Source organism: Tupaia chinensis, unplaced genomic scaffold (assembly GCF_000334495.1).
Source record: "Tupaia chinensis unplaced genomic scaffold, TupChi_1.0 Scaffold148884_1, whole genome shotgun sequence".
NCBI lineage: Eukaryota > Metazoa > Chordata > Mammalia > Scandentia > Tupaiidae > Tupaia > Tupaia belangeri.
The window spans coordinates 1,878,105-1,897,266 of record NW_006208732.1 but is presented as its reverse complement, the minus strand read 5'-3'; the positions used below and the strand labels follow the sequence as shown (position 1 = coordinate 1,897,266).

The 19,162-nt window shown below is 38.5% G+C and overlaps 1 protein-coding gene across 1 annotated transcript in view; it reads right to left on the bottom strand.

The window, feature by feature from the left end:
* Positions 1 to 19,162, bottom strand: part of GUF1 (GTP binding elongation factor GUF1) — a gene marked incomplete in the record, with an annotated part of 42,065 nt that overhangs the window by 13,822 nt on the left and 9,081 nt on the right. Inside the window, 9 exon segments of the mRNA XM_027769201.1 lie at positions 2,556 to 2,679; positions 4,901 to 5,040; positions 6,807 to 7,010; positions 7,787 to 7,851; positions 11,614 to 11,697; positions 13,274 to 13,351; positions 14,565 to 14,645; positions 15,027 to 15,175; positions 15,325 to 15,436. Of these exon segments, the coding sequence (XP_027625002.1) occupies positions 2,556 to 2,679; positions 4,901 to 5,040; positions 6,807 to 7,010; positions 7,787 to 7,851; positions 11,614 to 11,697; positions 13,274 to 13,351; positions 14,565 to 14,645; positions 15,027 to 15,175; positions 15,325 to 15,436 (1,037 nt within the window).

The following is a 19,162-nucleotide window of genomic DNA, read 5'->3' as shown; positions in this document are numbered from 1 at the left end:
GACTCTAGATTATGACCACAGAAGACCCTCTGTCCAGTCTTCATCCTCCTGCCCCCTAGACCTGGCCAGGAGCCAGGTTCAGTACCCTACTTATTTTCTCTGTCTCTCTCAATCTATCTCTATTTTTAATATTTTTTAAATTTTAAACTTCTTAGCACTCTACCATTTTTTCATCTTGTTAATTCTTACCTTCCCCCCCTGCCCCCATAGGGTAAGCCAATCAGCAGCCATCTATTTTTGAGTTCTGAGCGGCCCCATTCACACAGCACACTAGTGCCGCCATGCGGTTTTCATGTTTTGACCAAAAAAAATTTTTTTTCATTCCTTTTGTCTTTTTTGTTCCTCTTCTTTAATTTTTTCTATTCCTTTTCCTTTTCTTTCCACCTTTCTCAATTTTCTGCTGAGCCTCCACACACTGATTTTCTAAATAAGTCTAGGTCCTTAGTAGCCAAATATCTGAGAACTTTTAAAGTCAAATTAATCCTCGATTTTCACTGAGTTTATGCAAAGGGAGAAAAATGGTACTGTTTAAAGACTGCAAGTCCCCTCCTCCTACATTCCTCTCAATGCTCAGATTTAACTCCAAAAACTAGGAAAAAACATATAATCCATCAGATGACCAGAAACCACCACAAAGGCACAAGAAATGTGAGAAACCAATATCTCTCCTCTAAGGGAAAAGAATAACTCCTCTTCCTCCACAGAGAATACAAGGGAACTCATGGAAATGTCAAATAAAGAATTTAAAATATTCATAGTGACAAAGCTAACAGAGATGCAAGAGAAGAAAGAGACAATGAACTTCAGAAGATGCCGGAGAAAAGAAACAGAGTCCAGGAGGTGAGGAAGTTCTTGCACGATCTGAAAGAGGAGATACACATCATAAAGAATCAAACAGAATTGTCAGAGATGAAGGCTGTAATACAGGAAATCAAAACTTCCCTTGAAAATATCAAAAGCAGATTATATCATGCAGAAGATAGAATCTCAGATGTAGAAGACAGAACCTGTGACCTAGAAAAATTCACCAAAAAGACTAAGAAAATAACCACAAAAAATTAGAATATACAAGTGATAGTAGATATCATCAAACACCCAAACATCTGGATCATCGGTTTCCCAGAAAGTGAAGAAACTAGTAAGGACATTGATAAACTATTCCATGAAATCCAGGAAGAAAATTTTTCAAACCTAGAAAGCCACTCAAATATCCAGACCCAAGAAATACGAAGGACCCCACATAGAATCAACCCAAGATGATCTTCCCCGAGGCACATCATAGCAAGATTAACCAAAACCACAGAGACAAGATACTAAATTTGACGAGAGAAACGTCAGGTTACTTTCAAAGGATATCCCATAAGGCTAACTTCGGACCTCTCGTCAGAAACTATAAACAAGGAAAAGAATGGGAAAATATATTCAAAGTGTTAAGTGAAAAACAATTTCAACAGAGAATACCTGGCAAGATTATCTTTCATAAGGCAATAAAGACAAAAACATTCTCAAATAAACGAAATCTGAAAGAATTTACCAACACCACTTCAGCTCTCCAAGAAATGCTAAAGGGAGTGCTGTATCAGGAAATCTAAAGTCAAATACATAGAAATAAGAGTACAAAAAAGCAACCAAGAGAATGGCCAGCCTAATGGTAGGGACAAGTCTGGAACTGAATGTCAACTTCCAGAGTCTAAATGGAAAAATCGGACCACAGTAACACTGAAAATTCAACAGAAGAGAGAGTAATTCGTTAAGTATGAACTAGTGGAATAGAATTTTTTTGACTTTAGACTAAAACATTACTTATTTTCTTTGATGCTTTGATTTCCATAGTTAAGGCTTTTTGTCTTCTCTTGAACTGTTGATAGGTTCATCTACCTACTCTTTGAACTGAATACTAACCTTTTCCCTGACTTTAAGTTTTAAGCAATTTTCTCTTAACATTTTTTGGTTCTGATCTATTAAAACTAAAACTGTTTTTCTTGAAATTAAAGAATGCACTAAAAAATACCAACTAATACCTATTTAATGACTGCAGTAAGCTATATAGCCCCAGTGAGGTGCTACTTTATAGTATGTTCACTTTACTCACTGAGGTTTATGCCTAAAGTCAGACGTGCATTCATAGACATGTACTTATTAGCTGTGCTTACTACTGAAAAATTTTAAATTAAGATCTTTAGTGAATCAATAAAATGTGGAGGGAAAAAAAGGCAATGGAATACAACTGAACATACTAGAGACTGTGGGAGAATGGGGGGAATTGGCAGAGGGAGAGAGGTAGGGAATCAAAGGGGGGGAAAAAAAAAACAAAAAATGGAAGAAAAAAAAAAAAGAAAATTATTAGTTGATGATAACATGCTTTCTTTTTTTTTTTTAATAACATGCATTCTTGATTGAGTGAATATACAATGTATCCTGGATGGAAAATCTCATTTTGTATACTGTATTGATGTACAACAAATGACTGTAAGAAAATAAATAAATAAATAAATACATAAATAATTTTTAAAAAGAAAAAGAAAATGTGACTCTACAATGTGAATAAAGCTTACCTCCATCCAGCACCCAAGGCCAGGCTACTGTCTCGATGAACTGTCACACTGGAGTCATTTAAAGTTAGTTTTTCTATAGCACTCTTCAGGTTTTTATATTCAGATTGGTCTATAGGGTACACTCCTGGGGACACAATGATTTCTCATTATCACATATGATAACCTAACCTAATACATAGAGTTGCCAAGTTCAAAATAAATTTTTGCTCTTAAAATTGCTGTATTTTATTGACCAAATTATTGCTTCACTAAAAATCTCTGAAAATTAGGTTAAACTGGTTTCAAAGTATTTTGTAAGTCATTAGCCTTAACAAATTGACAAGTGTAGTCATACAACAAGTAATGTTTTTATGCTTTTGCAAAAACAGAGAGAAAAAAATACCTTTGGGAATTTGATCGAACAGGAAAATACATTGTATGTGTTTCAAAAAAAACCCAAAAGCACAAGACATTCTACAAGTCTTTGGGATGTATTATCCATTAAAACCAAAGATAAGGGGCCAACAGGTGGCATGGTAATTAAGGTGCTAGATCTCTGGTTGACCGCAGTTCCAGTTCCGGACCTGGTGACTTAAAAATCATGCTAGGCACATGTGTGTGCATGCCCAAAATTCCAAAAGGAGAATGGAGAAGGGACTATGGTACTGCCATCACTCCTGAGGGATTACTTCTCAATTTTCTTCTCTGTCTCTCTGGTGAGTGCTCATGTCCTATGGCAAAAATCTAATTTAAAAAAAAAAAAAAGAATAACCTGCAGTGGCATGGTGGTCATGTAACACTCTGCGATACTCATGCCATATGGGAAGGTCCTGAGTGGCCTGAGGGCATCCTATGCACATCGGCACACATATCTTTGTAGCTGGCTGAGGTTGAAAGAAAACTGCAGTGTCAGGACCCTGTTGGGGGTATTTCCTACTACGCTTAAGAAGTAAATGAGGGACCAGCAGTTAGCGTAATGGCTATGTCGCTGGACTCCCACATAGTCGACTGCAGTTTGAGTCCCAGACCCAGTGGCTTAAACTCACGCTGGGCGCGTGTGCGTGCATGCTCAAGATCCCAAGAGGAGAATAGAGGAGAAGGGATTGCGGCGTGGCCATCCCCCCTGGGGTGTGATTTCTCGTTTTCTGTCTGTCTGTGTCTGTCTGGCGAGCACATATGCCCTACAGCAAAAACCTCTCCAAAAAAAAGAAGTAAATGAATTTTTTTTGAGAGAGATTTTTGCTATAGGGCATGTGCACCTGCCAGAGAGACAGAGATAGAGACAGGAAGCAAGAAACCACCCCCCAGGGAGACGGTGGGGGGCCGGTCATGCCACAATCCCTTCGCCATTCTCCTCTTGGGATTTTGGGCACATATGTACACACACCTGGTGTGACTCTTAAGCCACTGGGTCCAGGATTCGAACCACTGTGGACTACATGGGAAGCCAATGATGTAACCATTACGCCATCTGCTGGTCCTAAGTAAATGAATTTTTTTCAGAAAAAGATAAATACTGCTTTTGCTTTTTTTGCAATTTACTTACAAAACTCTTCGGTCCTAAGTAAATGAATTTTTTTCAGAAAAAAATAAATACTGCTTTTGCTTTTTTGCAATTTACTTACAAAACACTGGGAGTTTTACTGATTCACAGATTATCCCTCATCAAACACATCTGAACCCCACACTTGTCAAGTCCTTCCAAATCCAAATGATTGACTGTCTGAATGTGGATGTAAACAAAGTTCATAATTCCCAGTGAAAAAGACTGTAGGGAGAAGGCCAAGGGCGAAATGCCCAGATTGACCTGATGACCTTCAATCGGGTATCCTTTTCCAAATGTCTTCAGTATTACACAGTAGTACAAGGTTCTGAAGTCACACATATTTTCAGTGACATTATTCTTGTCATGTCTACACTAGTACAATACAATATTATAGAAAAGCCAGCTAGGAGGAGGGCATTCAGTAAATGAATATGGATAATGAGTAAGAAAAACATTCTAGTTAGGAAAATATTTCAAATAATGGAATAACTTCTTAAAGAAAAAAAAATAAATTCATAAAACTATGTATATCAGAGTTTATTTCCTAAGAGTTTATTTCTTAAGGCGTACTAAATAATCTCCCATGTAAAATTTCATGAAACATATAAAATTGTAAACTGATACCTGAACAGCACACCAAAAAAAAAAGAAAGAAAAAATTTTAACAAAATACAGTTAAGTGAAAAAGAATATCCTGACATTGGCAGTCACTTAAAATAACCAGAATGTATACTTCTAATCATTTTTATTTCACTGTAGAGGTAGACTTTTATTTAAAAAATATTTCGGTCTTCAACCTTTGAATTTGTGAGCTCCTCACCTGCAAATACCATTGGTTTCGCTGATTTAAACCCAGGCAAGGGCTCCACTGGTTGTTTATGTAAATATAATGTATCTCCTATTTGAGCTTCAGTGACATCTTTCATCCCAGCAATCAGATAGCCCACCTGTCCTGCATATCTAAATAAAATTATATGCAAATATTCACTGATTTAAAGCTTTAAGAGTATAATCAAAATTACTGCTGCCTTTTCAGGAAGCTATCACACACTTTCCAAAAAACTTAATCACTGAAAAGTGCTACATATCATTTCTCAATTTCTAAGGTTCATCAATCAAAAAAACCACATTGCGTCTTAGGATCTCTTACTCAAGGACCTCTGAATCAGAAGTTTAAGGCCTCCTTCATGACTCTGCCCACTTTGCAAATTAAGTGACAGCTTATTATCAACACAGTGAAACTGCTCAATGCAGATATAATACAGTACTTGTGACATCTATTTTATTAAAGCAAAGGGATATAATACAGTACTTGTGACATCTATTTTACTAATCAAAGTGTTACAAATGCTCTTTAACAAAGGAAAACATTTTTAACATGTAGAAAAATGTGAACTCACAACGAATTTGACATCTATTTGATGTTCCTATAAGAAGAGTTTTTAGTTTAGCTTTTTTTTTTTCTCTCTCTTTTTTTGGAGAGGTTTTTGTTATAGGGCATGTGCCAGACAGACAGAGATAGACAGAGAGACAGAAAGCAAGAAATCACCCCCCAGGGGGAATGGCCACATTGTAATCCCTTCTCTTCCATTCTCCTCTCGGGATCTTGGGCACACATGCACATGCGCCCGCCGTGAGTTTAAGCCACTGGGTCCAGGACTCGAACCGTGGTCGACTACGTGGGAGTCCAGCTATATAGCCATTATGCTAACTGCTGGTCCCTAGTTTAGCTTGGTTTTTAAAACAATTCCCTATACAATAACAGACTAATACTATTCAGGATGAGGTACAAGAACTTAAATGAAGATGCAAAGTGTTAACTATATAGGCAAAAATATAAACAAACTTTATAAATATTTCAATAAAGTTAAAATAAACTTTCTGACTCAAAACATGTAATCAGCAACATGCTACTTTTAGATATAACATTAAACCTTCATAATGTGACTTCATAGTCATCTGGTTCAATACCTTAATTTTTACGAATGAGGAAATAGGACCTAGAAACTTCAAATATGTCCCAAGATCATGTCTCATCGGTACCCGACATAAACAACAAACACTTGTTTTAACCAAACTCATCTTTTCTTCTAGTGCATTTTGTCTTGCTAAATCTACTCCCTGTATATTCCACACCAAAGAAATCATCAAAATTTCTATACTACTTTAATGATATAAAAGCCGGTTATAAAGACATTAAATGTCAAAAATGATACCCCAAATGGATATACAAACAGAGGGAACAAACTCATTATCCCATCAAATACATCGATCGATACAGGATCCAATCTACACAGCATGATTAAATTAGTTGTGACTAGTGAAAAACAAAAATATATCAATAATGCTTCCATAGACGTTTAAGACACAGTCCTACTATGTGGTCTTTCTGCCAGTCTCCTTGAGTCATTAGGATTATAGGCACACACCACTGTTCCTGGCCTGTAGGCTGGACTGGGAATAGTTCTGGGCTTCTCATATGGTCCCAGGTGTAGAACAAAGTATCTTAGCAGAGTGGACCACTGTGGGCTTGGCCTCCCAAGAAGAGTCTACATCTCTCACAAATTAAGACTCCTTTTGACAGAAGATGTGCTACATAGACAGATTTAAGAAATCAGGTTTTTAAAAATTTACCAAATTGGAGTCATTCTAAGCATGCCAAATAGACAGAGGCAAAATTAGAAACACACAGAAATGTATTTTAATTACTAACACAGATTACTTACAATTTGTGAGTTGACTGCTCATTAGGATTCAAAATTCCTACTTCATTAACTTCATAAATCTTCTGAGTATGTGCAGATACTACTTTATCTCCTTTGGAAACCACTCCATCAAACAATGCTATATTGGCTATCACACCTCTATACTGGTCAAAGGTGGAGTCAAATACCAAAGCTCTTAGGGGATTTTTACGATGCACTTTAGGACTATTAAATATAAAAAAAAAAAAAAACACAAAAAAACCAAAAGAGAAAAAACATACAAAATTAAAATCTTACTAAATGTTTATTTCTGGGTTTTTTTTGTTTGTTTGTTTCTTAATTTTTGCCATACATACACTGACCAGAGAGAAGGAAAGTGAGAAAACACCCCTGATGGGACATGGTCTTGCTGAAATCCCTGCTTCACTTCTCCCTCCTTTTCGCGATTCTGAGCATGCATGCACACAAGCCCAGAGTATTTCTCAAGTCAACGAGTCTAGGACTTAAACCACACAGTTGGTCATGTGGAATCTAGCCACTTTAACCACCAGGCCACAGGCTGGGCCTGAAAAATGTCTTATTTTCAACTTAGATATTAAGCTTAATTTATTCTAGTTCTCAAGAAAGGTTGATATGCCTACCAGCCAAAATAAAAGGAACTTTTTTTTTAATAAAATATATGTTTAATTCAATCTCAAGTTTTAAATAAATTAACCACTTTTAATTATTAATGAATATATTTTTCAATATAAAGCAAAGAACAGTAATTGCCAACTATTGACGTCTCTACTGTAATGACTGTCAAGCAGAGATCCCGATCATCCTTGCTTTTTATTTTACTGTACTGTATCTGCCTTCCATATACCTTTGAAAGCAAGTACAAATTATTCTCACTGACTTCAAGGGGATTTGCCATATCCACTAAGCTAAAATAACAGATAAAACCGATGGTCTTTGAACTATTAAATATGCACAAAGTACATAAAAATCAAAGTACTTACGGGGGTATTCTCTCAATAACTGCTTGAAGAACACTTTTAACATTTGTTCCAAGTTTAGCAGAAATCTAAAAATACATGTGAAAAAAATAAATTCTAAGCTTTTCTATCCCAAAGATTTCTGTATGACCAGAAGAATTTTATCAGTTACCAATCTGTTTGACGAATACAGTGAAAGGAGACACACAAAGCAAGCAGTATACGGCCAGATGTGTCTTGCCATTACAGTGAGGTGGACCTATAGTTCGAGGGTTGAATTATGAGAGTGTTCTGACTGTGGTACTGAAAGAGCAATGGACAGTTTGAAAAATCTGGGTAAAACCATATGCCATTGAGAACCACTGATCTAGGCTCCAGTACCTTCTTTGCAGCAGTTAACTTTTAATCTATTGAATACACTGTTCTGTGTTACTGATTAGCTCCTCACTCTTTTTCCATCCCATCCTAGCTGGAACCCCAACGTCAATTATTTATAGTCTCTCTTTAAAGACACTTTCTAGTCTCTCTGTCATAGGCAGTAGGCAAAACCTCCACCTTGACACATCCAGTTATGTGCCTTTTCTGTGACACTTAACATTACTGGAGAAAAATGAGACAGCTGGTCCATTTTATTTCTTGTGAATTCATGATCACAGAACTCAACATGGGATTAACACTTCCTGTCAGTTCCACCACACGTGCCCCAGTAAATTCACATTACCACTCAGTAAGATCATTCCATACCACCTTCCTTTTCAACTCACACATTTTCCAATCTGGCCAATCTATTCTCGTTAAATCTGCCTATTTCGTTAAGGAAAAGAAAACATCAAAAACTCCCACATGGCTGACAATAGTATGAGCCTAGACCCAGTGGCTTGAAACTCGCTCTGGGCACATGTGCATGCATGCCCAAGATATTGGGAAGAGAGTGGAGGAAAAGGGATTGTGGTATGGCCATCCCCTCTGAGGGGTGATTTTTCACTTCCTTCTCACAGTCTCTGTTTCTCTCTCCAGTGAGTATATACGCCCTAAGGAAAAAACCTCTAATAAATAAATATACCAACCTATCTACACCGGACCCAGTTTTTCTGCCTTTTCTTGTAAAAATCTAGCAAGGATTTCTTCTCTGAAAAGTCAATCCTTAACATACTTCTGTATAAATCCTATCCTCTCTCTACCCTTTTAAAGTTTTTATTCATAATACTCTAAATTGACAATAAGATCCCGACTTCTAGGATATCTTCTCTATCTATACTTTCTCCATGGGTAATCATTTGTTTCCATGGCTTTAAATTCTATGGCTCTTAATATGTTGATGCCTCTGACCCAGACCTCCCCATGAATGTTAGAATTGGGAATTTATGCAGTATCTCTGCTTAGATGTCTAAAAGACCTAAACTCAGTATGTCTAAAACAGAGCTCTTTATTTCCACCCTAGATCTTGTCTCTCCCTAGTCCACTCCACATCAATAAATGGTAACACCATTCATCCAGATGCTCAAATGCAAAGAAAGCCTCCTTGGGTCTTCCCTTTCTTTTACTTACATGTAACCTAGCAGTAAATTTTACTGTGCTTACAAAATAAACACCAAATTATCTATTTCTCCAATGTCACAACAGAGATAGTTAGGATCACTTCACATCTGAGTTATTATTGCTAGCTGGTTTCTCTTGAACACCCTAATCCATTCACTGTGAGGCAACCTGAGCGATAGGTTTATTTTTCTCTCCTGCTTTATAATCCTTTCATTGTCTTTTTTTTTTTTTTTTTTTTTTGGTGGAGAGGTTTTTGTCATAGAGTACATGTGCTCGCTGAGAGAGAGAACATTAAAAGAGAAAGTGAGAAATCACCCCAACATGGATGGCCATGATGCAATTCTTTCTCCTCCTGGTATTTTGGATTTTGCACACATGCCCAGTGTGATTTCAAGCCTCTGGGTCCTGAGTCAGTCATGTGGAAGTACAGCACCATAACCACTATGCCACCTGCTGGCCCCTATCCTTTCACTATCTTTAATTTTCAAACTCTTTAGCACAGGAACTTGTGGAAAAAGGACTTCTTGCTTATCATATGAAGCCATCTCATTCAACTTGGCTCCTTTTTTGTTCCTTAAACATGACACACCCTGTCCTAATTTAGAGCCTTCACACATTTTCCTCTTCCTGGAATGCTTTTCTCAAAACTCTTCATTTCTTGGGACCAGCAATTAGTGTAATGGCTATGTCGCTGGACTCCCACGTAGTCGACCGCGGTTCGCATCCCGGACCTGGTGGCTTAAACTCACGCTGGGCGCGTGTGCGTGTGTGCCCAAGATCCTGAGAGGAGACTGGAGAAGGGATTGCGGCAAGGCCCCCCCCCCTGAGGGGTGATTTCTCACTTTCTGTCTCTCTGTCTCTGTCTGTCTGTCTGGCGAGTACACGCGCCCTATAGCAAAAACCTCTCCGAAAAAAAAAAAATAACAACTCTTTCATTTCTTCAGATCTTAGTTTACCAGAGAAGCTTTCCCTAAGTTACTCCATGTCATAGCATCTGAGAAAACAGTTTTTCTATTATTATGGTATTTCACCTACAACAATACAATTTGTTGAATAAAGTTCTTTGATATTATCTGTCCCATGCAATAATTAATGTGCTTACTTCTGTGTTTTACTTATTGACTTTTAGAGGGGCAAGGGTATTTATTGTCTGTTTTATTTAGTGCCACATCCCTGGCCAGAATATACCAAAGCACCTGAATTTTGTAAAAACTAAAATCAGAGTAGTTCATTATACTTTAATATAACACAATCCGAAATATAAAAACCATAATTCAAGTTGACTGCCTTAAATGCAGCCCCTCTTTGTATTTTTTTAAAACCACTAAATTCTATGTACATATTCAAGACAAAAAGATTATTAATTTATTCAGTCATTATCAGATCATATAAAATCATCCATTTATGTTTAAGTTAAAAAAAAAACCAAAGGGGCAAGATCTATGGCCTGGTAGTTAAGGGAGCCATATTCTACATGGTGAACCATGCAATTTGAGTCTTGGACCCAGTAGCTTGAGAAATATACCAGGCACGTATACGTTCATGCACAGAACCCCAAAACGGAGAGAGAAATGGAGAAAAGATTGCAGCATGACCGTTCCCTATGGGGAGTGCTTTCCCTCTCACTTTTCTATGTCAATCGCATATGCTCTTTAGCAAAAAAGCAAAACCAAAACAAACAAAAAATATGCCTACCACCTAAAACTTGCTCTTCAAAAGCCAAGTAAGATTAAGAAGAAAACATACTGTTACACTGACATTTTTACAACACTACCATATAGCACAGCAGTTTGGCTATGGCTACTTACCAAGCAAACCATCATATGAAAGTTAAATAAAGAATCAAATTTAAACTGGTATTAACTTTGACATAAAATCTGTTTGCTAACATTGCTATAGTTAGCTCTTTTTATAAGATAGTTTTTTGCTAACTCCAAGAATACATGTACAAATTGCCTTGAAATGCAAAATCGCATACAAGGAATAATACTGCAATGAATTTTAGAAGGCCTGTGTTCTAGTCCTGGTACACTGGCTAACTGAACCTGTGATCTAGGAAAGTGGTAAAATCGTTGTGCCTAAGGTCTTTTCACTGTAAAATAATGATAATTTCTATATGTCTCAATCAATATAAGGAGCATTCTTGGTGAGGATCAACTACAGTAATAGTAAGAGAACTTTGTAAAACTATAAAAACATTATACAATGTTCAGCCACCAAATACCATGGAATTTCACTTAGGTAAATTACCCAAGATGTTAAAAAATACAACCAAAGGTCTTCTTAAAAACAAAACAAAATGCTATTTTTACCTTAATACATTCATCACTTGGAATATCAAACACTTTTTCTATTTGTTTTTCAACCCTTTCAGGATCAGCATTCTTAAGATCTATCTTTAAAAAACAAAATGCACTGTGTTAGTATAATAAAAATAAAACATATTATTCATCAGTTTTCTAAAAATAATCATTTATTTACTTAATTCCATTTGTTGTTGTTATTATTTTTAATCTGACCAGAAACAGACAGAGAGAGAGAGAAATAGGGAAAACAAGAAAGCAAGCTGCCAGGTCTGGGACTTGAACTGCAGTTGGCCATGTGGGAATCTAGTGCCTTTATCCACCATGCCACCTGCTGGCCCCTTCTTCAAATTTTTGAAGTGACTGAATGCTTACTTAATTGACCTCTCTATAATTTTTTCCCCAAAAGCATTAAAATAATCTCTACATGAGTGATACAATTTTAACAAGTGTTACTATGAAAAAATAGAAGTCAGACAGGAGAGCATGCAAAAAACTTTAAATGGCTACTTAAAAGGGCAGAAGAGTTCTGTGAGCAAGGCTGTCCACAGGTAAGACAACATATCAAATTTAATGTTTTAACTTTAAAAATCAGTCCCAATGGGGCTAACTGAAAAATAAAGTTTGATAAGTTGTCTTTACTTGTGGGCAGTCTTGCTATTTTTATATTTAATTCCAATATCAATAAATATAATTGAATGCAGGTTTTAAAATTAAGTTGGTTTTGTTTTTTTTTTTTTTTTTTAGAGATTTTTTGCTATAGGGCATGTTAGCTTGCCAGGGAGACAGAGAGTGAGATAGACAGAAAGTGAGCAGTCACCCCCCCACCCCGGAGGGGGGCATGGCCTTGCTGCAATCCCTTCTCAATTCTCCTCTCAGAATTTAGGGCACACGCACACAAGCAACCAGTGTGAGTTTTAAGCCCCCAGGTCTGGGACTTGAACCATGGTCGACTACATGGGAGTCCAGGGACACAACCATTATGCCATCTGATCCCAAAATTAAGATTCTTAATTTATTAATTTTAAAATATGAAATGATTTTAGTCAGAGGTCAGCTCAGCAATGATTATGTTTCATGTGCTGTATCATAATCTCCTTTCTTTTCCCATGTATAGTTTAGTTTGTAGACAATAATTTTTCTGCCCTGTATCCCTTCCCAATAGAAATGGCCCTCCGTCAGTCCACGTAATTCAGAGGGACTAGCTTCTAATATGTACAAAGGTATATAAGTTTAAATTGCAATTCTACCTCATACAATGTAACTCATAACTAGAGAGCCCTCATATAAAAAATAGTTCACCTGGCATTTAAACAGGAAATATACTATGGGAAGGTGAAACAGGGAACCAGCAGTTAGCGTAATGGCTATGTCGCTGGACTCCCACATAGTCGACCGTGGTTTGCATCCCGGACCCGGTGACTTAAAACTCACACCGGGCGCGTGTGCGTGCGTGCCCAAGATCCTGAGAGGAGAATGGAGGAGAAGGGATTGCGGTGTGACCGTCCCCCCGGGGAGGGGGTGGGGGTGGGGTGATTTCTCGCTTTCTGTCTCTATGTCTCTCTCTGTCTGTCTGGCAAGTGCACGTGCCCTATAGCGAAAATCTCTCCCCCCCCCATAAAAAAGAGAGAAGGTGAAACAGTAGATAGGATTATCTTATTGTAATTACCTTGTTTATAACTGGAATTACTGACAGCTGTGCTTCAAAGGCAAGAAAGAAGTTTGCTACAGTTTGGGCTTGGATACCCTGGCAATATCAAAACATAAGACACTGAGGTGAGCATTCTACCGTCCATTACAGAGCTTGACCATTCCAAATTATCTTTGCATGTTCCAGTTTCAAGTGTGTTCCCTCTAAAACTGATGTTGAAATCTGTTGGCATACACTAGTGCTGTCAAGAGGTGGTGTCTTTAATAGGTGATTAGGTAGCTAAGAGTGATTAGTTCCTTTCTAGTGGGAAGAGGGTGAGTTAGGCCTCCTGAGAATGGATTAGTTCTTATGAGAGCAGATTGTTACAAATTTTAGCCCCACGTCATACATATCCAGCAGTTCGCGTTTCCTTTTCTCCACCACGCTGCTCCACCACACAGCCTGTGGCCTTTATCAAAAGCAGAACAGTGCCAGTGCTAGGCTCTTAGATTTTCCAGTCATCAGTATCATGTGCTAAATAAATCTCTTTCTTTATAAATTATCTAGTCTCAAGTATTGTTATAGCAACACAAAACAGACTAGAACAATCTTCATCAAACTGAGATTTTTGTGTCATTCTGATAATAAAATGTCATATATCTGCCCTTCCTACTTTTTTCTCCAGCTTATGGGTTAAGAAAGAGGTCAAAATAAAGACTGCCGTTGGCAAAGCAATAACCACACCAAGCATGGTGAGCTGGCAGACATGACACCAGGTCTGAGAGTCTCGTGCAAAAATACAGGCATAAAGTGTGGTGGCAATACTGCCACGCATCTGGACTGTTCTTGTATTAAGTCCTGAAATTCAAGAGGCATTTATTGGAGGGCCTTTTCTGGACCAGCAGCTATGCCAGGCATTGGAGATCCAACAATAAAACATGGACCCTCAAGGCCCTCAAACCCTCCTAGAGGACACACACAGGCAAGCAACACCATTTACAAAACCCAGTACTACGTGTGTAAGATCCCGACTTATCTTGGGAGGATCGGGAAAGGCTTACCATAGCAACAAAAGAACTTCTGGGTTCTTAAATGGATATCTGCTGAATTATGTTTTTATAGTTTATGGTTATACTATAAAATAGTTTAGTTATGTTCTCAATATTTTTTAAACCTAACATTTTCAAATTACTGCCTTAAAATCACCTAAAATAATCTGGAAACTAAAGATTTCAAACAATAAAAAAATTATATTTCTCAAACTTATTTTAATAAAACCACCCCAACAACCAAAGGCATTGTCAGATCACAGAAAATGAAAAATACCTACCTCATTTGCATCAACCACAAGTAAAACACCCTGGCAAGCAGAAAGTGACCTGGATACTTCATAACTAAAATCAACATGGCCCTGAGAAACAAAAATATCAATACCTCTAAATATTTGGTATATTTTTTAGGAAAGGACATTATAGCAAATATTGACTCTACTTAACAAAAAATGTCACACATAGGTTTCTTATTTTTAGCCTGAACTTCCGAAATAATTTACACTAAAAGAACATTAAGAAAACAAACAAAAAGGTGGATGTTTTAATATTCAGTTCAAAATTTAAACAAGGATTTACTAGCTGATGTTAGTAGTTACGTGCAAAATCGGTATTAAACAAGAACATTAAGAAAACAAACAAAAAGGTGGATGTTTTAATATTCAGTTCAAAATTTAAACAAGGATTTATTTGCACTACTAGCTGATGTTAATAGTTACGTGCAAAATCAGTATTAAACTTACCGGTGTATCAATGAGATTTAAAAGGTAGTGTTTTCCATTACAACTGTAAAAAAGCGAAGCCGTCTGTGCCTTCACAGTAATTCCTCGTTCTCGTTCCACCTGCAGCTTATCAAGAACCTGCTTATTGTTTTTTGTTTTATCAATTGTTCCTGTAAATAGAAACACTTGATATTTCTCTGGGCTTTAAAAAAGAAAATGCTACATATAAAATTAAACCCAAAATTTAAGAGAACATGGTAAGAGTAATTCCCAACTACTCACTGCCATCAATTACATATGTAATGTAAAGTGAAAATACCTGTCAGCTCCAGGAGCCTGTCAGCTAAAGTACTTTTGCCATGATCCACATGTGCAATGATACTGAAATTTCTAATATTTTCAACAGGAAATCTAGACATGTCCAATTTTTCCTAGAAAGGGGAGAAAACATCATATTTAGGAGTTTAAATATTGCATATGAAACGTATACTAATTCAAAGAATGGTCTTTTAATTTTTTTGAGCAGTCTCACTCTCAGAATTCAGATAAGTTATCCTAATTCCTCCAATAATAACGAGACGTATAGCTAAGCACGTATTACAAAAAATAAACCTGTTCAAGAGGACTCTTCAAATCTATCAGTTTCACCTCAGATGTGATCACCTGGAGCTCGGCCACAGTGTGAGCACTGCTGGGCCCACGTGGGCTACTGGAGTTGAGTCCTGTCCAACCCAAAGCCTGGGCAGGGAAGCATCTCCATACTAAGGGAGGCAGAAGCACGAAGGTCTTGGTCTCAGTGGTGGCCGGACAATAGGGTGAGTCCCTGTCTATAAAAGGAGCTGAGTGTGGAAACAGGGGCTTGCAGTCCCAGCTGGGAGGCTGATGCAGGAGGATCACAACACTTAATGACCCTGTCTTAAATTAATTAGCTATTTTTTTAAAGAATTATTTTATTTAACTTTATTTATTTATTTTAATTTGGCCAGAGAGGGACAGAATGAGAGAAAGTGAGAAAGCAAGCCAGCCGCCAGGTCCAGAATTCGAACCGTGGTCTGTCATGTGGAGTCCAGTGCCCTTAACCACCAACACCTGCCAGCTCCATAATTAGCTAATTATTTTAAAAGCTAACAACACTGCTAAATAAATAGCCCTTAATATTGCTACCTCTTACAGGGCAACAAGGAACTAAATTTATTTTCATGAATAGAGAACACAAAATACCTAGAAATCCTCAACAGTCTGAAATGTCTTGTCCAGCAAAAGCTCTACAGAAAACTTATGCAGAAAAGCTGAAAGAATGAAAGGAAATTTTCTGCTCCTGTTCCACATTTCTTTAAAGAGTTTTTTGCTATAGGATGCCTGAACTCAGCAGAGAGACAGACAGAAAGCGAGGAATCACCCACCCCAGAGGGGATGGCCATGTCATAACCCTTTATCCTCTGTTCTCCTCTTGGGGTCCTGGGCACGCACACACACATGGACATTAATTTCAAGCCGCTGATCCAGGACTGGAAATGCAGTCCACCATATGAGAGTCCAGCACCTTAACCACTATGCCACCTGCTAGCCCCTCCTATTCCTCGTTTAATCATGAGTCAGGTCTACTTAAACCTGTGTTCTTGGGCCAGCCTGTGGCGTGGTGGTGAAGGTGGCTGCAAGAATGCATGCTTCCAGCCCCAAACCTGGTGGCTTTGAAAGAGACACGTGCTTGTGTGCTCAGAACCTCAGGAGAATGGAGGAAGGGATCTCAACATGGCCATCCCCCCTCTTCTTCCTGGGTAAATTTGTCACACACACACCGACCTGGCCCACGTGAGGCACAGATGCCCTATAGCAAAAACTAACAAAACAACCTGTGTTCCTTCACCTTTTAAGTTAGACATAATTGTGTTCCTATGCAACTTCTTTGGGGGAAAAAAAAAGAGTACATCAGTAAACACCTGGCTTTTTTTCACTTAAAGCTTAAAATGTTTCATTTTTATCTGCTAGAGGATGTGTATGCTCCCAGTAGAAGCAGAGAGAAAGCAAGAAAGCATCTCCCCATGGGAATCGGCCTCCTTCACCACGCCCTCCTGTTGGGATTTTGGGTACGCCCATGCCTGGGTCTTTTCCAAAGCCTCTAGCTCTGGCCTCTACTGTGTAGTCAGCCACATCGGAGCCAGCTGCCTTACTGACAAGCTGGCTTAGTTTTAAAATATTTAAAAGTTAAACTCCTATTTTGTGTGTCTTTTTTTTTTTTTTTTTTTTTGCTATAGGGTCTGTGGGCTTGCCAGAGAGACAGAAAGTGGGAAATAACCCCCTGGGGGATGGTCACTCCGCAATCCCTTCTCCATTCTCCTCTCAGGATTTTGAGCACGCACACACATGTGCCTGGAGTACGTTTCAAGTCACTGGGTCCAGGACTTGAACCATGGTTGTCCATATGGGAATCCACTGCTCTAACCACTATGCCACCTACTGGCCCCAAAACTCTGGTTTTTAGTACATACATTTTCATTAACAGAGATGTACAGTTATCTGCTGAGAAAATTTATATTGAAGTAAAATACACCATTTTTGAACTCAATACTTTATTTTCTCTAGTCAAATCTATATTGCATCAGCAGCAAAAAAAAAGTGGAATTACAATGAAACTTTGCAGTAGCTTTCAATTTTCTTTTTGTAACTGCATAAATACGATCTTAACTGAAAAATCTGTCGAGAGGAAAAATAAAGGAAAGAAAAACTAGTCCTTATATTTGTCTTCTAGCTCTTTCTTTTGGCCATTCAACTCAAAAGGTATACAGAACTGGTGCTGGCCTGGTGGTTAAGGCACTGGACTCCCACATGGTTGGGGTGACTTGAAAGTCACAAAGGCCACACGTGGGTGTGTTACCCAGAAGAGAATGGAGGAAAAACGACTGCAATGTGGCCACTTCTCTCCCCAGGAGTAATTTCTCACTTTCCCTCTCTCCAGGAAATGCATGTGTTTAAAGCAAAGCGCTAAATTAGGCTGCCTGGATAGGGTGCTGCAGAGAGAGAGAGAGAGAGAGAGACAGAGACAGAGAGAGACAGAGAGAGGAGGGGGAGGGAGGTTGGGGAGAATGTACCAATTTTGAGAACTTTTAATTGCAATATAATCCATTTTTTAAACCACAAGCATTTTAGAAAAAGTCAAAGTTTATTCATTATAGTCTTAATTCTCCACTTCCTGTGTCATTCCATCACTTTGCTTTTCTGTCCAAAAGCGCTCTTCACAGTTATTAAAGAGTGTATTTTTTAGACAGAATTGCTGAATCCCTCCTCCCTTTCCAATTACAAGAGTGGAGTCAAAAATACACACAGGGGGGAAACAGCAGTTAGCGCAATGGCTGTGACACTGAACTCCCATGTGGCTGACCAGGGTTCGAGTCCTGGACCAGGTGGCTTGAACTCACGCCAGGCGAGTGTGCCTGCATGCCCAAGATCCCGAGAGAAAGGAGAAGGGATTGTGGCGTGGCCGTCTGCCCTGGGGGGTGATTTCTCGCTTTCTATCTCTCTGTCTCTGTCTGGCGAGCGCACGCGCCCTATAGCCAAAACCTCTCCCCAAAAAAAGGAAAAAAAGTACATACAGGGTTCGCTAGCTAACTTAAACTGAATAAAGCAAACAGAAGCTAAGACATACATACTCAGCACTGCTTGCGTTCTAGATGGTGGACTTAAATGACATGCCTTCCAACACACAAACCTCGCCGATTGTCATTGGATGTTTGAGTCAACAAAATAAGTAGAGCCACAGAAATATAAGCACCAGGTCTCCTAGCTAACAAGGTTCAGGAAAAAGGAAGTTACAGTAGCAACATCCTCAGTCGGCTTTCAGAACCGACTACATGCGACGCTAGGACCAGAACTCTGCATAAACAAACCAAAGAATGATAGCAGTTGACATTACAAGTTAGGAAACCTTGCCCAAGGTCACACGGGTGAGCCTCGAGAACCTGAGAGCCGCCCACGGAGCTCCTCCTCCCCGTGGAGAATACAAAGCTGCGTTCACACCGAATCCGAGGGAGCCCCGCACGTTCCCAAGATCATGTGGAGCACCCCCCAAAGTTTTTAAACCTCGCAAGTGGAGCCTAGGGGTGATCACCTTGAAGTCTGAGGAGCTGTAGCCCCTGTCCGGAGCCCAGGACTTGGCAGCG